Raw genomic sequence first — 26,288 nt, 5'->3', positions numbered from 1 at the left:
CTCTCCGCGGTGAACGCGTGGCCGCAAACGGTACGGCAATCGGAGCTTTAGATCAAAAGTTATGGTGGTTTGAAGATCAAATGAGAGAAAGAACTTGAGAGAGTGTTCTTCCCTTTTCTACCACCATTTCAGTGTGTGTGTGTCAAATAAGGAGAGAGAGTGCTGAAAATTAGGGTTTTAGTTTAGTTAGTTTGGGCAAGGGCCCACTATGGGTCCGGTTGGGCCGGTTTGGCCCGTTCGATCCAATTTTGGTCCGATTTCTACAAAATTGGTACCGAAATTCTCGTCTCAATCTCCTCTATCATATTTAGCCACAAAAATCACATTTTTTACTTTCTAGATTAAATTCTCATTTATGAGTTAATTAGCCGTTAATTAACCAAGTTTTACATGGAGCACATAATGAGATTGAATTCCTTCAATTTAAGTTCAATTTTGCTAAATTCATGTTAAACTCGGATATGCAATTTCTACGATTGGTAATATATTTAAATTTTCTTATTTTAAGTTTTTCGTTATTAAAATAATTTTATAACATATTGTGATTTTTTTCAGAAAATGCAATGCCATTGAAGGGAATAAGGGTTAGTTTAGTTTCTCGGTGTGACAATTCTATATCTTGCCGTATTGCATGGATAGCGAATGATGAAACTTATTTAACAAGAGGATGGTCTGAATTTGCACGAATTCTAAATGTCAAAGCTTATGATGTTTCAGCTGGTTGTCGTTACGAAAATGACTCTAATTTATACGTGTCTAAGGACTAGAATAGATTAAATATTATTTAAGTAATTAAGTTATAATATTGGTATTTGATTAAATTCGTTTTATATTAGATTAAATTTAAATTGTTGCCTCAATTTATGTATTATGACTATTTTTATTGGATATGTTATTTTTAAATGTTTTAATATAAGATTTTTTTCCTGATATTTAAGTTTTTTTTTCTTGAATATATATATGTATCACTTTTTTTTCTCTTTGTATTTTAGATTAGTAATACAATTCTTAATAAGAGTATACTTAAAATAAAAAAGAAAAAAAATTAAAATATCACTATTTAAAGAAAAAAGAAAATATATGTAAAAAAAAATAAAACGAAAAATTAAAATTATATACAGTTTGCGTATGAATGGGGCTGGGATTGGAGGCTATATATGGATATCAAAAATAAAAGCTTATTGCACGCATTGTGGAATAATATATATATATATATAAATAATTATAACAAAAAAATATTTAATATATGTGATTTAAATATTTTTATATACAATTAATATATATGTATGTATAAATAAGGAAATATAGAATTATTTAACAAAATTAATATATACGTATACATAAATAAAGAAATTACTGTAATTTATGAAGATTACACATGATTTTTTTTTCAAATGAATTTATTCTAATTATATTACAATTATCTCATGAATAATGTATAATTATATTATTTTAAAAAATATCTTTATTATAATTTTATCAAATCAATATTCAATGCATTATTAAACTAATTATCAATCATCAATATTTTTATTCATTCTAATTATATTAATTGATATAGTTCTAATTCTCATTCATGTGCAATAATTTTATTAGTAGATAGTTGTATCTATACAATAACTAATTCTATCCACAATTTTATTAATAGATAGTTGTATTCACAATATTTCATACTATAATTCTCACACATCCTAATAATGGTTGTTAATTATATGATTCTTTATCTTCTGCTTTAATTAGTGGATAATAATAATAATAATAATAATAATAATAATAATAATAATAATAATATTTTATTATTATTATTATTATTATTATTATTATTATTGTATGGACACAAGATTAATTAGTTAACAAATTAAATTTTAATTATTATATTTTATTTTCTACTCATATTTTTATTCATTAGTTATTTTATTTTTTATATTTACAATAAATATTAAATGTAAAAAAGAAAAAAATAATATTGATTATTATCTACTTGATTTATTTAGATTTATAATTAAATTTGATATAATTGTAGCAAGTATCTATAATTAATAGTAACATGATACTATAATTTTAAGTTGTATAATATAATAAAAAAGAATGTAGCAATTTATATTTGCTTCCTATATAGCAATAATATTATATATATTTATATATCTCTTCTTTTAGCTCTTTACTAAAAATATTGGCACATAATTAATGTAGATATATAACATATATACTGAGAAATTATCTTCATTGAATTAATCATAAATTTTAATAAAAGATAATAACATAATTTTTACTTAATTGTAGCAAGTATTTCCATTAAAAATTAAAATTGCTCTATTAAAAAAATTGTATACAATTTGCATATGAATGAAACTGGGATTGGAGACTATATATATGTTCTTGCCTGGGTGAACGGAGGTATAACTCGGCTCTTGACGAAGGTCGGTGATCCTTCCCAACAAAATGTAGTATATGTCGGTTGACTGGAGCGGGAAGGTTGAGTACCTGCAAAGGCACTCCAATGCTTAAGTTAGCAAAGGGATATAGGTGTACAAGTACTCTTTTTTTCATAGAAAGATGATCTTACCTTTGGTTGTTTCCTTGTCCCTTTATACCTGTGTGGACGAGATTGTAACGCCTGAGGAGAGGATTAATTGACGTTATCAATTGGAGATTAATGCTGTCCTTCAAAAAGGTCGGTTATAATTGAGGATTATGCGTTTCCGAGCTATAACTCGTAACCGATGTTTACTGGTCATATCAATATCGATATCAAACATAAAAGCTTATTGCACGCATTGTGGAATAAAATAAATAAATAAATAAATAAATATATATATATATATATATATATATAAGAAAATAATTATAACAAAAAACTATTTAATATATGTGATTTAAATATTTTTTTGTATAATTAATATATATGTATCTATAAATAAAGAAATATTTAAAATTATTTAACAAAATTAATATATATATATATATATATATATATATATATATATATATATATATAAATAAAAAAATTACTATAATTTATGAAAATTACACATGAATTTTTTTCAAATAAATTTATTCTAATTATATTACAATTAGCTCATGAATAACGTATAATTATATTATTTTAAAAAAATATATTTATTATAATTATATCAAATCAATATTCAATGCATTATTAAACTAATTATCAATCATCAATATTTTTATTTATTCTAATTATATTAATTGATATAGTTCTAATTCTCATTTATGTGCAATAATTTTATTAGTAGATAGTTGTATCTACAATAATTAACTCTATCCACAATTTTATTAGTAGATAATTGTATTCACAATAATTCATGCTATAATTCTCACCCATCCTAATAATGGTTCGTTTATTATATGATTCTTTATCTTCTACTTTAATTAGTGGATAATAATAATAATAAGGGTAAAATATATTTTTTGTCCTTGAAGTTTGGTAAAAATTTCAAAAATACCCCTAAGTTTTATTTTATTTCAATTTTGTCTCACAAGTTTTCGATTTGCATCAAATATATCCTCGGCGGCTAAATTTTCAAAAAATTTAAGATCAATCTGACAATAATGCATGAAAATTATGCTTGATTTGCTCGTATTGAGGGTTGTTCTTATGAAATTATTGTTGAATTCGTCTTAAAGTTTTTGAAAAATTAGCCGTCAGGGGTATATTTGATGCAATTCGAAAACTTTTGGGACAAAATTGAAACAAAATAAAATTTAGGAATATTTGTGAAACTTTTGTCAAACTTCAGGGACAAAAAGTATAGTTTATTATTATTATTATTATTGTATGGACACAAGATTAATTAGTTAATAAATTGAATTTTAATTATTATATTTTATTTTTTACTCATATTTTTATTCATTATTTATTTTTTTTATATTTACAGTAAATATTGAATGTAAAAAAATATTGATTGTTATTTATTTTATTTATTTAGATTTATAATTAAATTTGATATAATTGTAGCAAGTATCTATAATTAATAGTAACATGATACTATAACTTTAAGTTGTATAATATAATAAAAAAGAACGTAGCAATTTATATCTGTTTCCTATAGAGCAACAATATTATATATATTTATATATCTCTTCTTTTAGTTCTTTCCTAAAAATATTGGTACTTAATTAATGTAGTTAACATATATACTGAGCAATAGCTCCATTGAATTAATCATAAAGGTTAATAAAAGATAATGGCATAATTTTTACCTAATTGTAACAAGTATCTCCATTAAAAATATTGACTAATTATTAATGTGTACAATGAGTGTGTGTGTGTATATATATATATTTAAGGAGTAATAGTGAATTATAACAATTATTTATCATCTAGAAAATTCGTATCTCAGGTCTAGTTCTTTTTTTGTTTATTATTTTTCATATCTAATGGCCTAGGATTCTATCAACAGTATTACCTATGGTAGATTATGTAATGAAAAAGTTTGGAAAAAGGCAAGAGTAACGAGTAAAGATGGTCTGCAAATGCTATTGCAAGATCACGGACAGTTGGAAGATAACTGCACGATGAATGTGATATATAGAGATGTTTTTGAGAGCTTATAGTGAAAAGATAATAATAATAAAATATCTTAATTAAATTTATTAATTTATTAAAATTTATTACTATCAATTTAAAAAATTGACAAATTCTAGGTGCTAATGGGTAATGCATTCTTATTATACATTTATAGCTTGAAAATATTAGAATCATAAAAATTCGTATTATTTTATTCTCCTAATAAACAATTTTATAATTACGTTAATCATATAATTTTGTATACTAACATTAATATAGTATTATTTCAGGTATATATTTTGCAGGCATCAAAGGATAGTGTTGAGTTGTTATTTAGTGGGTTTAAATTATTTATTGTTTATTGGAGAACTTTTTACGTTAGAATTCTCTAATAATTTGTTGTTCATTTTCAGCTGATTTTGATATATTCTTACACATATAACAATTTATTGGTGGATTTATGTATTACTAGATTATTTATGGTCACATTCAATATATATGTCTGATTTATTGAAAAAAATAGATTAGTAAAATCGGTTAATAACTATTTTAAATAGTTAATACAATTAACACTAAATTAAGAAAAAACAAATAATGCATAACTCATTACTTTTTTATTAGTCAAATTATTATAATTCAAATTAATTTTAATAAAACAACTTAAAATTATAATTTTAACTTTATCACGTGTATGGCACGTATAATTACACTTATTTAAAATAAATAATTAAATTGTCAAATGACCTAATTTAAAATATAAATGTTATATACCAAAACATCACCATATAACTAATTTTTTTTATAATTCTCTTAAAAATAATATTTTTGTCTAACAACTATAAAAAATTAATAAAAATTTATATAATTATTTAATTATAAGTATAACTAAATTAATGAGTGGTTGGGTTCTTATAACTGTATCGTTAATTATCAATTAGGTGTATTTATGATATGCCTGACATAGCGTTAAATCACGCAAGGCCGATGACCCCACATTTTGACCAAAATCCACGTGACTTTGACGCTCTGATCCGTTCTATGCGCTTCTCGCTCTCTCTCGCTTTCTCTCTATTGGTTCATTCTCCAGTTCTCTCTTTCTCTCTCTAATTTGCAAACCCTGAGAAAGCGAAGTGTGCATTCTGATGTGATGCTACGCAGCGACGACGGAGCACAGAAAACCGCAATGGTGGTGGGATCGGTGCTATGCGGTGTGGCCGTGACCATTCTCCGATTCGTGTGCCTTTGATCATCGCCTTTGGTTTCCGTTTTGATTTTCTCGAGATTCCAATGGCCCCGTTTCATTTTGCGGATTGAGATTTTTTTTTTTTTTTTTTTGCTCCGATTGGAATTGGGATTGAAGTGTGTTTGGAGATTGTGATTGTGATTATGTCTGAATTGGTGGCCCGCACGGGGCGGCATCAGCAGCGGTACGAGAACGGTTATCGCCTTGTTGCGGGGTACATTATGTTTCTCTATCACTCCTCAATTACATTATTTTGTTTCTGTATTTTTTTTTTCTTTTACTACTGTTATGTTTTGGATTTTATTTTATTTATTCTTTTGGTGATTGTTGCTGAGGGTGACAAAAGAAATGTCATTTTCAACCAGAACTATGAGTATGCATATAAATAGTGCCTTTTCTTTTGGTGATTGTGGTGGTTATGGTTGAAGATTTTTTTTATTCAAATTATGATTAGTCATTCCAAATCATGGAATTGAGTTTCAGATAGAAATGAATTCTTTTCTTAAAGGAAATAGAATTCTTTTCTCATTTAAATGGTTTCCAAACAAGCTCTAAAAGTTAAAATTATGGCTTGGTGGTTGTTCTTCCAATTTGTTGATGGAGAAGCTATAAAAGGTGTTCTTTGGTGCATTGACATCCTGTTGCATGTACTTTAAGTTGATTCATAATCTCATTATGAGAGGTTTATGATATATGACTTCTTGTGTGTGCAAAATCTCGTTTATATCAAAATAACAGTTGCTCAATATAAAATCATTATCAGATTGTTGATGATAACCTATACGAACTATTAGAATGAATCTGAAACTTGTAAAACTCTATTACTATGGGGATGTCTGTATAAATTATTAGCCTCTAAACTGAAGCAGCTTTTATTATGTCAGCCATCTCAGATATGAATTGCTTGACATTTGATACTTCTTCTCACTTTCTATTCTATATATATATAGTTAGTATATTCTTAATGATCTGATCCAGAGATGTAATTTGGATTGCAGATGTGTCCCCTTTAGGTACAAAAGTTCTGATGATTGTGGGAACTCTAACTCTGGGAGGAATGTTGAAGTTCTTCTGATTAATTCACCAAGTGGACCAGGTCTTTTGTTTCCAAAGGTATAATGTTTAAGTAAAATTGTTACTTTTTTGTATCTACCGTTTTTCAAATTTTTTTGTCAGGCATTTACTCTTATGGCATTCATAGTGACACATTTGATGTTATTGAGAATTTTCTAAACTTATTTTATAATGATTTGAATATAAGAAATCATAAATGATTGCAATTTTCTGGATTTTATTGCCTTATTCTTGTATCTATCCAAGTATCTTAGTCGTTTTCATGATATTAAGTTATTCTTTTAAGGAAGAAAAATCCATTTTCTTATTAGTCAAAACCAGCAAATCATAGTGCCCTAGACGTCCTTAGTGTAGATGTGTCAGCTTTTGCTTCATCTATTTATTTCTGTTCTTACTGCAACAACTTTTAGGCATTGAGATGGTTGGTACAATTACTTTCTGCAGTAACAAATCCGCAATAAGTCATTAAATATTCATACTGAAACTATTAATGTTCTGCAAGATCAATGCAGCTGGTCTACCAATTTTATTCAGGTATTTGTTGTGTTGCAATATTTTTACTGGCTGTTCTTGTGCCTCGAGTACTAATCTTGGTGGCTTTTGGGGAAAAAGACGAAACAAACTATTATGTTACAGTGTACCTTATTACTGTTGCTCCACTATATTGTGTTGAGCTCTTGCTTTCAAAAAAAAAAAAAAAAAACTATTATGTTACATCTCGATATTTTCCCATACTTTTTTATGTGTTAATACAGCTCTCTAATGAGTGTGAAGGGTCTACGTTGATCTTATGATGTAGGACATTATAATTTAATGAATGTTGATAAGTTGAATTGGAGCGTGTTTATATTTATATGCATGATGGTACCCTCTATCCTGTGCCATAGTGAAACTAAATTCCAAAATACTATTTGTTAATTGTCCATATTGACTTCTGGAATGGTAAAACTCACAAGACCAGTTTCTATTCCAATTTTTACCCATCATTTATTTATAGTTTGCTTTAAATTTAGCAAATTTTCTTTGTTTTTAACAAGATGGTAAATCAGTGGCTATTTCAATACCATCGTTGTGGATGCAATATCGAATAGCTTTACACCTTTAATGCTATGCCAGAAATTTGTTATCGTTCTAGGCCAGTGTAAAGCTTTTGAATTACCTTACTGATGAGACACTTATTTTACCTCACAAAATTGACTGTTATGTCTATGGTTGATTTAAAATTATTTCTTCTTGTCAGTTCTGCTTTGTTTATGTTATCATGATTGAGACATCTATCAATTCTTTTTTGAATTGGTCCTGACTAGATATGTCATTTTCTAATTAGTGTGATCTTGCTTTGTCCATTAAAGGGAGGTTGGGAGAATGACGAAACTGTTGAACAGGCGGCAACAAGAGAAGCTATTGAGGAAGCGGGTGTTCGTGGAGACATAATGGTGAAAATCTTTTCCACATATGAATCTATATGAATTTATTTAAGTTTAGTTTCTTCTATAGAATGATTTTAATTTTATTTAGTTTATATCTTGATGTTTTGATGGTTCTACAATGGGAGTTTAAGTCGCTCATTTGAGAATATACTGTAATCTTCTAGTAGTATTTAGATTTTGTTGACAATGGCTCTAAAAGTAAAATCTGGTGAATTTGGCCCTTAAACAGTTTGAAGTATTATGACACAACTGTTTCAATATGCCTGTACTTAATTATGATTTGAGCGTAATTTAGTGGTATTAATTGATTTTGATATATTTTGCAGATATCGGTAGCTTCTATTTGTTTTGACATGCTCTTGATTCTTTGATACCTTTATTGTTTTTCTATGTTTCTTGTAATTATGTCCCTTGAAAATCCTTAGTCTTTCGAAGTTGCTTATTTAAACTATTAAACAACGTCTATTGATACTTTTACTTTGTATTTTTATCTTGCCATTCGGGTGAATACCTGAAAAACAATGGTTGAAATATTTGGCTACTGGGTTTCAGGATTTTCTTGGGTACTATGAGTTTAGGAGTAAGACCCACCAAGACGAGTTCAGCCCAGAGGGTTTATGTAAAGCAGCAATGTTTGCATTGCTTGTCAAGGAGGAACTTGAGCTATGGCCTGAGCAAAGTACGAGAAACCGGAGTTGGCTGGCTGTATCGGAGGCACTCGGAAGCCTCCGGCATGCATGGATGAGGGATGCTCTTGATTGCTTCTGTAAATGGCATGAGGATAAGTTGGTGAATGGAACAGGATTTATCTGATCTAGACCGATTTGCTGAGGGTTAACATTACTTTAGGAAAGATATATCTCATCAGAATTACATAGTTATTGTTTCTAAGTTTGGGAATTGGTCTCTGATTTTTTTCAATTCAGAGTAATTCATTAACATTGAATTTTAGCTGAGGCACTCGTTCAAGTTGTTCTAATTCTTTATATGTTCATGTTCTCCATCATAGAATCACAGTTGTTAAAAATCCTAACTCTACTCTAAAAGTTTAAGATCCGTACCGTATAAAAATGATTTAAATTGCATATATAAACTCGCTCTGAAAAAACCGCAGGTAACTAATATTATAGGATCCCTAAAGTTATATTGTCACTAAAGTTATATTGTCACTTTAGAAGAAAAAAGTACATCATTATTCACCCTTGAATTAAGATAGTGGGGTTTACAAATAACAAATATTGTAAAGTTAAAGGTGATTAAAGTATCATTTTACTACTTTACTAGCATTGTCACGGTAGAGAATCTTTTTCCAATATTATATAGGTATGCTTTTGTGTGTTTACCGAGTTTATAATTTTGCACATGAACTTGACCTCGGCCCCAATGCATACATGTTTGAGTTTTTCTGGTTGAAATGTAACTTTTAGTTAGTCATGCAGATGTCTTTGTTATAAGATTAGCTATTTTTAAACCAATGATATTATAACATCAACAGTATACATAAAGTCGAAAGCATAGTATGATGTGGTCGTTTTTATTTTTTAATCATTTTAGAGCATACGCCCATGAAATGAAGTTGAAAAACAGACATCTGACTAAAATATATTTCCAGTTATAATGAAGCAAATAAAAGATAAAATATGAAATTAAAGAACTGAATAAATTTGGACATAAAAAAGTTTAAAGATAAAAATAAATTCAATAAAGAAATTTGAGAAACCAATTTCAAATTAAAAAAGTAAACTCATGATTATACAACGACTACAAAATTCAATAAAGAAATTTGAGAAACCAATTACAAATTAACCAAGTTTGTGCCAAATTAGTATTTTTCTTGAGTTTACTCATATTCAAGGCTACAAAATTCGAGTTTTCTATCTTTAAATTATAAGTAGTTGGTATTACAAACACTTTGCAAACACTGCTGGACCAGAAAGTTTTTGTGAAGGGGTAAAATTGTAAAAATATACACAAATAAATTAGAATATATTGTACCAAAAACAATTATATATAATTATATGTATCAAATCTCTATCAAATTGTTGACTTGGCAACAAAATTTGACTGAATTTGTATAAATAGTGGTTGGTTATCTATCTTTTTAGAGGCATATGTAAAAATTTTAAATAGACTTCAGTCTGATCATTGTCCTATCCTGGTGCGTTGTAAAGATCGTCCTCATCCTAAAGGGAATCGACCTTTTCGATTTGTTGTTGCTTGGGCTACTCATCCCGGATATAAGGATATTGTAAACCAGTCATGGTGGTCTGGTAATAGAGGGATTCATGGCAAGTTTTTGGAAGTGTAGAAGAATTTCTTAGAGTTTAATTCGAAGGTGTTTGGTAACATTTTTGTTAGGAAATGTGAATTAGAGTACCAGATTAATTATTTATAGAAGCGTTTGGAAGTGGTGGATAGCATTTATTTGCTTCAGAAAGTGCAATAGTTGATTGATGATTATAATAATACTTTAGTGCAAGAAGAGCTCCTGTGGTTCCAAAAATCTAGAGAACAGTGGGTAAGGTTTGAAGATAGGAATACAAGATTCTTTTATGTTCAAACTCTTGTGCGAATGAGGCATAATAAGATTCATGGCATTTTCCTCAAGGATGGGGTGTGGAAGACTGATCCGGAGGTTTTGAGTCAGGAAGCAGAGTCTTTCTACAAAAGCTTATTCTGTCATTTGGATGATGTTGATTTGGGTTGTCTTGGTAATTTGCTTCTTCCTTCTCTGCATGAGGAAGCTTACGATGATCTTACAGCGCTAGTTACTATGGAGGAAATAAGGACAACTGTTTTTCACATGAATTCTTTTAAAGCTTTGGGTCTTGATGGGTTCCAAACTTTCTTCTTCAACGAATATTGGGAGATCATTGGTCTTAATGTTTGGGATATGGTTAAGCAGGCATTCTCTGATGTTGCTCTTGATCCAAGGATAATGGAGACTTTATTGGTTCTTATTCCGAAGATTGAAACGTCGGTGTCCATGAAGGACTTCAGGCTAATTAGTCTCTACAACGTGGTTTAAAAAATCATCATGAAGGTCCATGTTAATAGGCTACGTCTTCATCTTGCGGAGAATGTTGGCCCGCTTCAAGGCGGGTTTATTCCGAAACGAGGATGTAACGACCCAACTTCTAGCATGTCATGACCAATGCTAGCCGTCAAGCGTTACTTCACGACTTTTCTTAGAAACTCTAGACCTTATATTAAATATATACATATGACTCATATGAGTCTATAGCGCTAGTCGAGATCGCGTGTCAGATATATATATAACGGAATAGGTAATAATTAGACAGATAATGTCTACGTGAAGCATAGAAAACACATAAAATGTAGTAATATCATACATATATGTCTGAAGGATCATTTACTACATCATAGTTCATACGGGGTTACGTCGTTGCTTATTCATAAAAATATTTACAAACTTCATATTTATACTTAGAGCCCTCGACTTTCAAGAGTCACTCTAATCTAGGACCTGTTCTAACTTGTTTTCATAGATATTTATAAAAGCATCTAGCCCTCTAAAAATTCTATACAGCACGAGGGCAAAGACTACTATAACTACTGCTGGTCACTGATCTCTGGTAGCTGAAGAAACACGGAAGTGCTATGTGGAAGTAAAAGAAGTCACTTTGACCCACCGATAATGCTACTGCTACTCGCCCATCTTAAGGCTGGAAACTCAAAGAAGATCTTGCCAGTTTGCATCTGCATAATAGGAAAAGTAAGGGGTGAGAACCTAAGGTTCCCAGTAGGGTACTACTCAGAAAAACCTAAGAGGTTCCGCAGCCTAAGTCTAAGACTTCGCGCAGTTATGTAGGTACGTCACACAAACAGGTATAAGCACGAGTGTATATCAAAATAGTAACCAAGCACAAAATACAAGAAGCAGAGACAAAACATAATCACAGGAACAAGTATGCAATCACAAACATAGAGAATGCAGCAACCAAGTATGATGCATGTCTGGTCCTATGCAGGCCATGAGATCATGCGTCGGTTGACTACCCGCAACCCGACGTTACCTAAGAACTAGTCCTAGATATCGTTTCCCGATTGCGTCCGTCCATACATATATGTCGATGTGGTTAAGAATACCACCAGTCCGTGGCACAGGCAACCGTCGCAAAGCTTGACACCATAATATGTGCACAAAAGGGGAAACAGAATTTTAACTGTCAGTGGATAATACCTGCTTACAAACAACCTCTAGCACCTTGGGGTTTATAGTTCTTTTTCCACGGCACATCTCAAATAAAATTTATCTCTAAGGGACTTATCTGCCCTTTCTTTATAAAAACTTGTTCCCGGTCTTTTTCTTAAAATATCTCAGCCTTGTCATATTTTTACCATTCTACCATTTTTAATTAAATTCTCTTTTTACCATTTTCTTTAGGTTTTCAATAACGCATTTACCACTAATGTTATTACTTTACCATTATACTCACATATTTTTACTACAAAACCTTTTTACTTTCATTAAGTTAATTAATCATCTTTTATTTTGTGTTTTTATGCCTAAAAATTTTATTTTTACAGCTAAGTACTCTAGTTTTATCGTTTGACCTTGTTTAGCGTCAAAATTTTACCAGGTTAATCCTAATATTTTTCTATGGCCAAATTACTCCTAATATTTTTATTAAATGCCAATTTTTATGACTAGGGACCGAAAAACTAATTTATCCTTTATTAATTTATTTACTTGCTCTAATTATCTTTTTTACCGTTTTACTTCTAACTTTTACTAAAACTATTATTTAGGCTTAAAACTTTATTTTAAATTCATAATTTTAAAACTTTATTTGACCCAAATAATTTATATAACTATTATTTTATTCTTAAATCTATTAAATTCATAATTTTACTTATATCTTGTTTATATTATATTTTCTGCCATCTTTTAATCCGAAATAACCATAACACCTGTTTTATTTTTACCTACTTATTTCATAGGATTAAAACTATTTTTCTAACTTCTTTTTAACTCTTTTTTACCATAATTTTCGTGCTCTTAGTGGCTGAAATTTTTAGAGACGCAATTTTATATTTTTCTCCACTTTTAGTGACGTTTAAGGCTTGATACTTAAATCCCAAGTACTTTCATGTTTTTTTATGCTACCACACAAAATTCAGAGGCAATTATACTTCATATTACACATATTTATAAAGTCAAAATAGAGGTAACACAGAATTTTCAGATTTGCAAACCAAGCACAAATTCACCACAAAGTGGCTCATATAAACACCGAAAACCAACACAAACATATTCTAACTAATCCTAATCCTTACCTTTTATTTAATTCAGTTCTTGGACTTTTCACACATTAGAAAACGTGCACACAAAAGCAAAGGCACGGCTGGTGGTGGTGCACTTTCGTTTTTGGCTTAAAAGTGTCGCAAAAGTGTTAAAATTTGATCACTTTGAGCTTGAATTTATATAGCTCCTTAGGTGTGCTCCATATGGGTTTTAAGATAGGTTTTATAGACACATAAGAGGACGAGAATTCATCATGATTACTGCCAAAAAAATAGAAAATAATAGAGAAGAAACAAGAGCTTATCTTGCTGAATTTTCGGTAAAAACGCGAAAATTAGTGAAAACAGACAAGGAATTATGTTTCTATATCTTAGATTCTTGAAGAACACTTGAAAAACAATAGAAGAACAGTAGGAATGAGGGCTAGGACATGGAGAAGGAGAGCAGAATTTTACTATTTTTCTCTCTCTAAAACACGGTAAAAAAGGTAACAAAATGCATAAAGTGTTTGTAAATTTTGTGATCAATGTTTCCTTAAATAAAAATTTGAGTCTTGGTTGAATTAATTATGGTAAAAGAGGCTGAGAATTTCGTGGTCAGGATTTAATGAAGAAGGGGTGTGAAAATGAGGAAGCTTGGTCAGCGCTTGCGTGTTGAGCTTATTCATAGTTAATCCCAATTAGGTACTCGGAGTTAAAAACACAGTAGAGAGGGGTGAGAGGGTGAGATAATTTCAGTCCAGAGGTTGTGAGAGAGAGAGAGAGAGAGAGAGAGAGAGAGAGAGAGACGAGCTACTTGAATGGCAAGTAAGAAGATTTGGGGCTTCGGAGTTAAAAACACAGTAGAGAGGGGTGAGAGGGTGAGATAATTTCAGTCCAGAGGTTGAGAGAGAGAGAGAGAGAGAGAGAGAGAGAGAGAGAGAGAGAGAGAGAGAGAGAGAGACGAGCTACTTGAATGGCAAGTAAGAAGATTTGGGGCTTCTAGGAGTCGTTTGCAGAATACTAGTAAAAAAATTCGGTTCCGGGTGACTTTTACCGTGGGGTAAAATAACTAGTGGCTAAGATTGATCTTGGAACAAAATTAACAAAGTAGAAATTATTTTTACTACTGGTTTCGAAATTTTCGATTACAAGAGTTTTTCTCGACGCACGCAAAACCGTCACTAAAAGTGAATTCCTGTCTCAAAAAGTCTCTAGTGAGGAAAATAAACTAATGGTAAGCTAATATTTATTATTTACTAGTCAAATATGACCCAGAGGGATTAATTACCCTCATAAAGTCAATTTTGACCTTATTAATGGCATTTTTTATTTAATTTTTTTATTTTTTAGTTTTTTCTTTAATTTTAGTTTTTTTACCACTAAGCCTGCCTCACTATTCTTGTTGGGCTGTGGTTTGAAATTTTACAAAATAAATTTTAAAATAACCAGAAAAGTCTATTTACTGAAAATCAGGTTCTTACAAAGGAACTCCTGATAGCATCATTATTGCGAAGAAGTTCTCTACTTTATGAAGACGACTAAATCCAAGAAAGGCACCCTGCCCTTTAAAATTGATCTAGAGAAAGCTTATAATAGAGTTGACTATAGGTTTTTTGCCCATATCCTTTAGAACTTTGGTTTTTTCAGTCATACAATCAATTTAATCATGAATTGTGCCACTGCTTTCTCCTTGTCTATTTTTTGGAATAGAAATCATCTAAATGACTTTACTCCTAGTCGGAGTCTTAGGCAAAAAAATTCTATGAGAGTCGGTTGCTATTTCTAGAGGAGGACCAAGAATATCCCACTTAATGTTTAATAATTTACTTTTATTCTGTAAAGTTACAAAGAGACAAGTATAGAATGTGATGGTGGTTTTGGAAAATTTTTGTAAAGTATCTAGGATGAAGATTAATGTGGAGAAGTCTAAAGTGCTTTGCTCCAAGAATGTCTCTACGACAAGAAAAGAGATCTTCATTGGGGTGTCCTCCATCAGATTTGTCCAGAACTTGGACAAGTATCTTGGGGTTACTCTTAGCTATTCTAGGGTGACCCGTTTAGCTTTCAACGGTGTCTTGGATAAGATTCGAGACAGGCTAGCAAGTTGGAAAGAGAATTTGTTCAGCCAGGCAGATAGACTCTACTTGGTCAATTCCGTTCTAGCCACTATTCCCACATATCAGATGCAAATCTCTATTTTTTCAGAAGGATTATCAGTAAACTAGAGTCTATGATGAGAAATTTTCTTTGAAAAGGTCAGGCTGATGGAAGAGAATTGAATCTTGTTAGTTGGAAGGTGCTGGTTACTCCAAAAAAATATAGAGGTTTGGAGATTAAAGATCCTTATTGTGCGAATATTTCTCTTCTTGAAAAGCTAGTTTAGACTTTTTTCCATCAGCCAACCAAGTTATGAGTCAAATTGTTGGATGTCAAATACTGATTATCTCAAGATGACTTTTTGGTTGTCCTAGGAACAAGGACTCTTATATTTGAAAGAGTCTTTGCTTAGCTTAGAAAGTGTTGAAGAATGGATTTGCTTGGTGTATTGAGAATTTGAACCATAATTTTTGGTTTTCTAGTTGGAGGAAAGAAGAGCAGTTATCTTATTAGATGGATTATGTTCACATTTCTAATTCGAACCTCCGGATACAGGATATCTAGTCAGTTGGTAGGTGATATTTGGAGACTTTTTATTCCCCTCTATCTCAGAATTTGAAAGATAATATTCTTTCTTACAGTCCAGATGTGCAAATAGATCCGAAAGTAGGTTGGTATTGATCTGGGGCTGCATCCAAAGTCTATGACTTATGCAATGGTTACTTGTGGTTGTGTAAGCAGCATTTTAATTGGGAGGAGTGGGAGAATTAGCTTTTGCTTTGGCACAAATTTTTTGTTGTTCTGAAAAAAGCATAAAATTTTTGTTTGACTGTGTCTTAGGGAACCTCTTCTTACTGCATGTTTTCACTTTAGAAGAGGAATGTCGTCATCGGATATGTACCCAAGATATTTTTTTAGTCAGAAATCGATTTTATATTGTATTCAAAATTGTCCGAAAGCTCAACTTGTATGACACAGGTTGGATATTTCTTGTCATCTTTTGGATTTGAAGAACTGGTTCTTGTATCATAGCAAAGAGAATCCATTTAGGTTCTTTTTAGGATTTAGATGGATATGGCGAATAAGGAATAATGACTTCTTTAATCCTCATGAAACTTGGTCTCTGAAAAAAGTGATTTGTCTAGCTTTAGCATAAGAAAAAGAGCTTATGAGTTCCTTTGAATTACAACGTATGACCCTCCCCTCTATTTTAAGTATTTTGAAATCTTCCATTTATAGGTATTTTCAAGATTAATTGTGATACTAGTTATCCTGATTTTTGTGATAGTGTTGGTTTTACTTGCATTATCAGAGATTGTAATAGGTGTTGGCAAAGGGAATGTTTTGGGAATGATAGAGAGTAATAGCATTCTTTAACGAGAATTGTTTGCTATTTAGAGATGTTATCTCTTAACTTGAGATGTGGGTCAACAAGATGTTATTTGTGAGATAGATTGTGTGGAGGCGTTTAATCTTGTTACTAATAATTAAGATGGTTTTGGGTTTATTAATTCGTTGATGGTCAAAATAAAGGATATCATGCATTGGAATTGGCGAGTTGACTTTCGTTTGATTATAAAAAATGTAAACACGGTGGCGGATACTATAGCAAAGATGGCGATGAGATTACAACTCAATCAAGTAGAGTTTCTCTCTCCTTGAAAGGAGTTTAAAAGTTGTTTTAAGTGGGATTGCCCGTTTGTTTAAACAGTTCCTAACTTTTATTTTCTTTCTTGTTTTTTTGTTTAACTTATTTAAATCACAAAAAAAATTCCTATTAAATTGATTAGGTCGCTGTCCAAGAAAAAAAGTTGATTAGGTCAATAGTCATTAAAAATTATATTAATCCAAAAATTGAAAAATTAATTTACAGTTGTTTTTCATTATTTATTTTTGACTCAACTTTTTAAAAATAATTTTGTTTATTTTAAATTCTAGACTTAAGATCATAAATTTTTAATTTTAGACCATAAATTATAAATTTTTAAAAAAATGGTTAATGTTAACTACTTAAAAGTTAGTTACTTATATGTTTTTTTTCAACATGATTAAATGTCTTTATTCTACGGGCTATGTTACACATCCAAGTATTTTTTTTTCATCCAAGTTTTATCTAAGTAGGTCCAACACCAACAAAAACCACTCTCATTAAAAGAGCGTCATTACACGTGCTTTATCTTCTTCTCCTCCCCTGCGCTTCTTCTTTTTCTTTCAAATACACACATACGTCATCTTCTTCTTCTTTCAAATTTACGTATACCTCCTCCTCCTCCTCCTTTGCGCACTCAGATTCTTCTTTTGCTTCTCCTCCTTCTTCTTCTCTTCTCCTCCTCTTTCGTTATCGTCATCACCAACAACACCAACATTATGGATTATTTTTTCAATCGAATTGAATGGAATACAATTGCTAAATTGAATTCAATTGAATTGAATGGACGCAGGTGTTCTGAATCTGATTTGAATTGAATTAAATTGATAATATCTAAATTATAGACAGATGTGTTTCGAATTTGATTTTATATAATGAATTATGTTTCATTCATTCAGTACTATACAATTATTTCACCATGAGTACGTATTCGGTTCGTTATGCAGAAAGCTGTTTAAAATTGATTTTATATAATGGATTATGTTTCGTTCATTTAGTACTATACAATTGTTTCACCATGAGTACGTGTTCGGTTCATTATGCAGAAAGAAGTTTGAATTTGATTTTATATAATAGATTATGTTTCGTTTAGTCAATACTATATAATTGTTTCACCATGAGTACGTGTTCGGTTCATTATGTAGAAAGATGTTTGAATTTGATTTTATATAATGTATTATGTTTCGTTCACTCAGTACTAAACAATTGTTTCACCATGAGTACGTGTTCGGTTCATTCTGCAAAAAGATATTTGAATTTGATTTTATATAATGTATTATGTTTTGTTCACTCAGTACTAAACAATTGTTTCACCATAATAACATGTTCAGTTCATTTCTGTTTTGCACAATTCAAAACTCTTCCTTCTCATCTTCTACTGCTTCTTCACCAGGGAGAGAAGGAGAAAAGGAAAAAAAATACAGCAGCAACAACAACAAAAGAATAATGATAAGGAGAAAATACGTGAACAAGAATGAATACAAAAAAGAAGGAGGAGAATGAGGAGGAGGAGGAACGCGAAGAAGAAGGCGAAGAAGAAGACGCACCGTGCGTAAACGAGCGTGAGAAGAAGAAGAAGAAGAAGAAGAAGAAGAAGTGCGGGGAAGAAGAGAAGAAGAAGAGAAGAAGCGTGAGGAAAGAAGAAAGCGGGAAAAACGCGTGACCTAAAATTGTTTGGATGAACTTGGATGCCAAAATTACTTAGATGTGGAAAATATCTCTTATTCTACATACATTTTTAAACAATTATTCAATTATTTATTCTTTTTCAATGAATTGTTATAATATTTATGACATAAAAATTATTTTATACTCATAATGTATTAAAATTAAAATTTTTAAACTAAACGGTTGAAATAAAGAATATTAATAAATAGATAAAATGCTTTCTTATTTCAACTGCTTTGAAAAAAAAAAACCACTAATAAGAATTATATATTTAGAATACTAAACTTCCGTTTACTAATTAAGCAATTGGCTAGTATAGTAGTATACTAGTATTACAATGTTCACTTTCACTATTTATTGGTTTTATAGAGTTTATTTATTTTTAGTTTCGATCGTAGAAAGATTTTTAACAATATAATTATTATTGTATGTTAATTTTAATAAAACAAAAACAAATATATACACTTATGTTATGAAATAAGATTAAGATTTAGAGAAGAGATCAGAGAAGAAAGAGAGAAGAGAATAATATAGAATTTTTGTGAAATGAACGTGTATCCTATACAATAACAAATTAATTTATACTCAAAAAGTTAACTACAAGGTGATTCAATTAGATTATATTTATAACTAAGCATATCAATTCAAATACTGAAGAAGTTGGTTAATTAATTCTGATTTCGTTCTTAGATTTTTTTTTATTCGTAGGACATTTATGATACACATGAAATTGAAAAAATCAAAAAAGGAATTGATTGCGATTTTGAAATTATTTTTGAGTTAAATTTTAGAGTGGTCCTAAACTTGCATTGGAGTTTTAAAGTCGTCCCTAAATTTGTATTGGCTTCAATATTGTCCTCGAATTTAATAACGGTGACTCACGGTCATCCCTGAAGTATTTTTTGGGGAATATTCTCAAACGGCGTGATGACGTATATGGAGAGATGCCACATTAAAAAGGCAACGGCTATCTGACATGGCTGTTATTATTTTTTAACTCAATTTAGTTCTTGAATTACTTTATAATCCTAATCCGCAATTTATTATTAGAAACCACTTTATTTCTTCTTCTCTGCCATTGGTGAGCGTGATTTGAGTGGGTCATGATGGGTGGAGGCAGCAACCATGTTAGTAGCTCCAGTAACCAATGATCTGAGAGAAGCTGTGGGAGGAGAACCGTTAGAAGTAGTGACGAACGCCTTCCAGATAGGCGTGGGTGTGGTATCCGACCCGTCCTCAAATGGTCAGGAACGGAGGTGAATCCAGGGAGACCATTTTATGATTGTCCTAATTACAATGTAAGTGATTTTTGTTAATGTATACAACTAGCGTCATTGCTCATTCAATTTGTAACATTTCTTCTCCATGGGCATGGAATGTGGTTGCAGAGTGTTGGCAAGAGCTGGTGTGGTCTCTTTATGTGGGCTAACAAAGTTTTAGATGAAGAAGAAGTAAATGACAGAGATAATCGAGGCTTTGAACTAGAGGAGTGGAGGATGAAATTAGCTTGGAAGATTGGAAGCTTGGAGTCTGAAATTAAGGCTCTAAAACTAGCATTTCGTGACCCTTGCCACCACAATGACGCCATGAACCCTCTTTATATACCCTCTTCATCTTGGTGATCTTCTGCTTCTTGCCTCCAACGGGGCGTTTATCAGCCTCCTTTCTTTGTTTCTTCTTGGGTGCTCCTGGCATCTTCTTAAACTTGGGTGTTTGTGGTCTGTTGTAGAGTGACTTCTCCCATAGTTTCTGGCCAGGAATAGGATTGATATGGAATGCATATGTATCATTGTCTGCATCCATTGTCAACCATCTATGACAGAAATTTTCAGGCTACTTGCTTGCCCTAGCCATTGCAGCACAAGTATGGACACAGGGCATCCCTGCTTCAATTCAATAAAATGCACCCAAGTTACTAAGTAACCAATTCCAGTTCCAGCATGCAATCCACAATAAATTAAGGAAACACAATTACAATATCAGAATAAGTATTGGAACAACAACTAAAATGTGACAGTAATGACAATTAAATTAATACCACTCAATTGCCAAAATTCACAGGTGCATATTCTCTTTCCCAAGTCCACTACCATGTTGGTTGGTCATCCATGGGCCTCGAATTGTTCATAGTCCGCATCTTCGGACTCCATTGGCACCCAATTCTTTGAAGCATTCCTAATCTTTTCTAACCGGCTACGTTGAACAGGGGGTAGTAAGCCAACATGGTTCCTGAATTTCATTTTGTTCCGGGCTATCGTCCTCATGATATACATTCTGACCTCCTCGAGTAGTGTGATAATTGGTTTAGCCATTACTTCCTTGATTCTTGCATTGAATACTTTGCAAGTATTGTTACATATGTTGTCACATTTTGGTTGGGTAGGGAAGAAGGCCCGACTCCATGCATCTCTTCGCCATTTGGAAAGGTACTCCCATGCTTCCTTCTTAGCTCTCTGAATTTTCATCATCCCCTCAACGAATCCCTCTTGAGTGGTAGATCTTGTACACTCCCACAATAATTCTCTGAGTTTGTTGTCTTTCCACTGCTTATTGAAGTTTCTCCACAAGTGCCATACACAAAATCTGTGGGGGACATCAGGGAAGACCTCCTGCACAGCTGTGATTAACCCCTGCACGAAACCACTAAAATTAATAACTAACAATATCGGGACCCAACATGGTCCCTCACCTTACATAAGTGACATCAAATTAGTCACTAGACATACATAAATGACAGAAAATTAGTCCCTACATATGTATAAGTGACAGCAAACTCATCCCCACGATTTATTAAGTCCTATCCCATTCTATCAATACAAGCAACAACAATGTGTGAAACAAACCAGTAGATATTGAAACAGAATCATAAAAGCAAAACATGGCAACAAAAAATACATCAACCTAAGGAGTTCAACCCTTACTAAAATACAATAACCAGTAAATAACAAAAACGTCGTTACCTTTTGCATGTCCGAAATTAAACACCACCCATTTTGGGTGTAGCTCCCTAGATCCTCATGCAGCAGCTCAAGGAACCACCTCCAATTATCCATGTTCTCCACTGGTACAATGGCATATGCAATTACGTAAATGTGATTATTGGCGTCTTGTCCAATGGCTGCCAAGATTTGTCCACTAAATATGGTTTTCAGGAATGCTCTATCAAGTCCTATTAGAGGTCTGCATCCCATCCTAAACCCCTTCTCACATCCATTGAGATAAATATGCATCTTGTCAAAAGTGGGCTCTTCTACGGGGTTGGGATGAGGAATTATTGTGATACGCACAGTAGAACCAGGGTTGCACTTTAGGAGAGTCTCACCATAGTCTCTCACCATCCCATATTGTGCAGCAGCATCACCATACACAATGTTCCTTGCATCTCTAAGTGCTCTTGTCAGGGAAGACTTGTTCAAGTCCAAGTCACATTTGCTTTTGAAGTATGTTAAAGCTTTAGAGTGCTTCAGATTTGAAAATTTCCTAAGCTTCTTCACCAACTTGCTAGCTAACCACCCTCTGTTAGCTAATCTATTTTTTGTCTTCCTTGGGAATGTATGATCTTCATTGAAGGTTTTAACTTGCCAGCAAACATCCTCACTATTCTTAGAGGCATAGATAACCCATGGACAGTCCTTACCCTTACATAAAACCCTGCATCGTACATTATCATTTTTCTTGAATCTAACTCTCCTACCTTCCTGGATGCAATACTCCCTCACAGCCTCCTTAAAATCCATCTTCATGTTGAATTTCATCCCTACCTCTAATCGGAGTTCCCCGAACCTTGTTCCTTCTTTGAAAACAGGAAATGCGTCGTCATCCTCAACTTCAGCAAATTCATCCTCTGAGTTAGGGGGTGTCTTCATTTCTTTGGAATGCCAAGAATCTGCCCCATCTGACTCATCATGATATTCATCATGAGCATCATAACCTCCAATATTAGGACTATGGTTTGCCGTTGGTACAAAAAATAACTCATCATCTTCACCCGAATCATCCTCAGGTACTAATCCATCATTAGGTTGTAGTATCTCCTTCCACAATTTACTGAGTTTAACTTTTTTAAGATGCTTCCTATTTACCTCTTTCCTTTTAGCTTTTAGTATTGTGTTGGTGACCTCTTCATCACTGGAACTGTCCCCAGCTCCGGGCTTGTAAGCACTATCCTCTATACTTTCATAACTGTCTGAAGTTTCTGATTCTGATAACACAATCGTATCAACTTGCTTTCCCTTGCCCTTAGTTATTTGCCTCGTCACATGACCTTTGGCTAGACCCCTGGTTATATATCTCCTATTCAGTGTTGTTCTTGGTTCGCCTTTCTTTGCAGTTTTTTTCAAAGCAGCACCTTTCTTCTCTGTTCCATTCTTTGAGGGCACTTTGGGTTGGAAAATCTTACCCTGTTTTGGCTTAGGCACTGGTGTTGGAGTACTTTTGGGAATTGGAGTTGATTTGGTGGTTGCAGTTGGTATTTGAGTATGATCTATGTCTTGGTTGGGTGGGCAGGGGTAGCAGCCATAGAAATTGGGTTCAGAATGGTAGATTTGGGAATTGGGGTTGATTTGGTGGTTGCAGCTGGTACTTGAGTATGGTCCATTTCTTGGTTGGGTGGGGCAGGGGTAGCAGCCATAGAAATTGGGTTCGGAATGGTAGAGGTTGCCTCCTGGGTGGATTCGGTAGTTTTAGGGTGGTTGATACATGGGCTTGGAACTGGGTGTGGAGGAATGGCCCTGGAGCTTGGTCCTGTTCTCAGCAAAACTGGTTGAGTAGGGACTTCAACCACCACTTTCTTGCCCTTTTTGAATGGTGGTTCTTCCAAGTACGTTGGAATAGATACCCCATGTTCATAGTACACATGCATCTCTCCGTGGTTGCTTTCAGCAAGGAAGCACATCTCCAGGAGCTCAGCATCAGAATTAAGTTCCCTTAGGCCAGTCTCTAAGGGTCTGTTTGGAACCAGCCACCATCAGTGTTCCGCCTTATCATACCCAAGTTCTTTGTAGTAATTCCTGATGAAAAAGACATCTAGCCGATCAAGGTCAAGTTTCGGAATCTCTGAAATATGGTTTCTAGTGTATGAGATGACACCGTCTTCACTCGTCACAAAGGATCCCCCATGGTGACACACAATAGTTATGAGACCCATCTGCAAATAACAAATGATCATCAAAATTGCCATCAACCAGGAAAGAACAATAACCCCAGTCCCTAACCCTCCATGAACACACATAAACTGCATACATAAACAACTTACATACTTCTATTTTCAACACATTACAACCATAGCTACCATCATTACACCCAAAAACAAACAATAAAAATGCAACAAGAAGATATGAAGAAAACCCTAACAAAAATTTTCAAAAAAATCACATAAGAAAACGATGAACAAATGAATATATAACGACTTAACAATGTACAAAAAGCCATGATCAACAAAAACAGATGAGTGGACAGTAGCTATTTTGTTTTTTCTTTCTATTTTGGTTACCTCTAACAATCAAGATGCTTTCCGTCAGACCACTACGTGTGCAATAAAGACGAGATAATCAGAATATGCTTGCTTTTCTTGAGAGAGAAGGCCAGCGAAAATCCCTCTCATAGTGGCGCTATTGAAAAAAATAAGGAGAAGAGGAAGAGACTGTGTTGGATTCAGAGAGAAGTAGTCACTGCATGTTAAATCCCCTCTATATACACTAACCGACGACGTTTCAATGCAATTTGGGCGCCAAATTAAAAACGACGCCGCTTTGGAAGTCCAGCCTGGCTTCCAGCGTGGCATCCATCAATCCAAGTCATCTTTCTGTCACCGGAAAATGTTTCAGGGACGACCGTGAGTCACTGTTGTTAAATTCGGGGACAATATTAGGACCAGTGCAAGTTTAGGGACGACTTTGAGGCTCAAGTGCAAGTTCAGAGACCACTCTAAAATTTAACTCATTATTTTTTATAATTTTTTAATTGAGCTATAAAATCTAATACTTGAAATAGGAATTATGTTGATTTTCCCATACATCTTAATTGAGATATAAAATTTTGTTTTAACCCATTTCTATATAATATAATTATATCAAAATTCTAAATCTAGCTTCCATTATAATACATTCATAACACTCTATTGAATATCTTTTAACAATACAGTAATGTCTTATACTCTTATTAAAACATTCCTAATGAAACGATCCTAAAAGAAAAAAATCGTAATAAAGGAAAAAGGTATACTATCTCATCAAAAAGTTTACCAAGAAAAATCCAAGTTTGGTTAAAAAACAGTAGTTAAGAGGGGAAAAAAAGTTCATATTACTCTCTTAGCTTTGATAAATACATCATTTGATATTTTTGAGTTATTGCATTTCAATTTTTAGTTATGCTACACATATAAATTTTTTTGGCTTACAAATGATACAAGTTGGGCAAAGCCCAACAAAAAGCACGCTCACCTATAAGAGCATGTCAACACGCGCGCTACTCAACAATTTTTATAGCGCGCTTTGCGTTTCTCTTCTTCCTTCTCCTCTTTCTTCTTCTTCTCCTTTTTCTTTGCGTTTCTCCTCCTTTTTCTTCACGTGTTTCTCGTTTTTTTATTACTGTTGTTATTGCTGCATTTTTTTTCTCCTCCTCTTTCTATTGATTTTGCAACATTATGTATTTTTTTCTTCTTTGTTTGATTTTTTTACCAAGAAGAATTATAAGAAAACAAAATAAAAAGATGAGGAGGAAGAGGAAGAGGAAAAGGAAGAGTTTTGAATTATACATAATTTATTAGAATAAAAATACACCCAAAATTCTTAAAAATACACCCAAATATCTTTGTGTTACACCCAAATTTACTGTAAATACAGAAAAATATTTCCTCTAATGCTGCATTTTTTTTCTTCTTCTTTTTTTCCTTATTTCTTTCTTCCTTTTAGTTAAATGAATGTAAGTTCATCATCTTCCAAATAATTTTATAGCATTATGTGTTTTTTCTTCTTTTTTGTTTGATTTTTTTTATTTTTATTCTTGTTAAGAGAGTAAAACAAGAAGAAACTTGAGAAGGTAAAAAAAAAGAAAAAGATGAATAAAAGAAAAAAAGAAGAAGAAAATGGTGATGATGATAAAAAAAAAAAAGAAGTAGCAGAAGATGAGAAGGAGGAAGAGAAAAAGTTTTGAATTATGCAGAACTTATCAAAATAAAAATACACCCAAAATTCTTAAAAATACACCCAAATATCTTCGTGATACACCCAAATATCTTCGTGTTACACCCAAATTTGCTGTAGATACAGAAAAATATTTCCTCTAATGCTACATTTTTTTCTTCTGAATTGAACCACACCTCAGCCACTTGATTGGATTCAAAACAATAAA

At 32.2% G+C, this 26,288-nt stretch overlaps 1 protein-coding gene across 1 annotated transcript; it reads left to right on the top strand.

The window, feature by feature from the left end:
* Positions 1–5,468: 5,468 nt before the first annotated feature.
* Positions 5,469–9,302, top strand: LOC112772738 (nudix hydrolase 16, mitochondrial). The gene is made up of 4 exons (XM_025817737.3): positions 5,469–5,985; positions 6,770–6,884; positions 8,198–8,281; positions 8,828–9,302. Exons 1-4 carry the CDS (start codon positions 5,915–5,917, stop codon positions 9,086–9,088), a joined length of 531 nt encoding a protein of 176 aa, XP_025673522.1. The 5' UTR covers positions 5,469–5,914; the 3' UTR covers positions 9,089–9,302.
* Positions 9,303–26,288: the final 16,986 nt, after the last annotated feature.

This window comes from Arachis hypogaea, chromosome 18 (genome assembly GCF_003086295.3).
Source record: "Arachis hypogaea cultivar Tifrunner chromosome 18, arahy.Tifrunner.gnm2.J5K5, whole genome shotgun sequence".
NCBI classification, from domain to species: Eukaryota; Viridiplantae; Streptophyta; class Magnoliopsida; order Fabales; family Fabaceae; genus Arachis; species Arachis hypogaea.
This window is presented reverse-complemented; position numbering and strand designations above follow the sequence as displayed.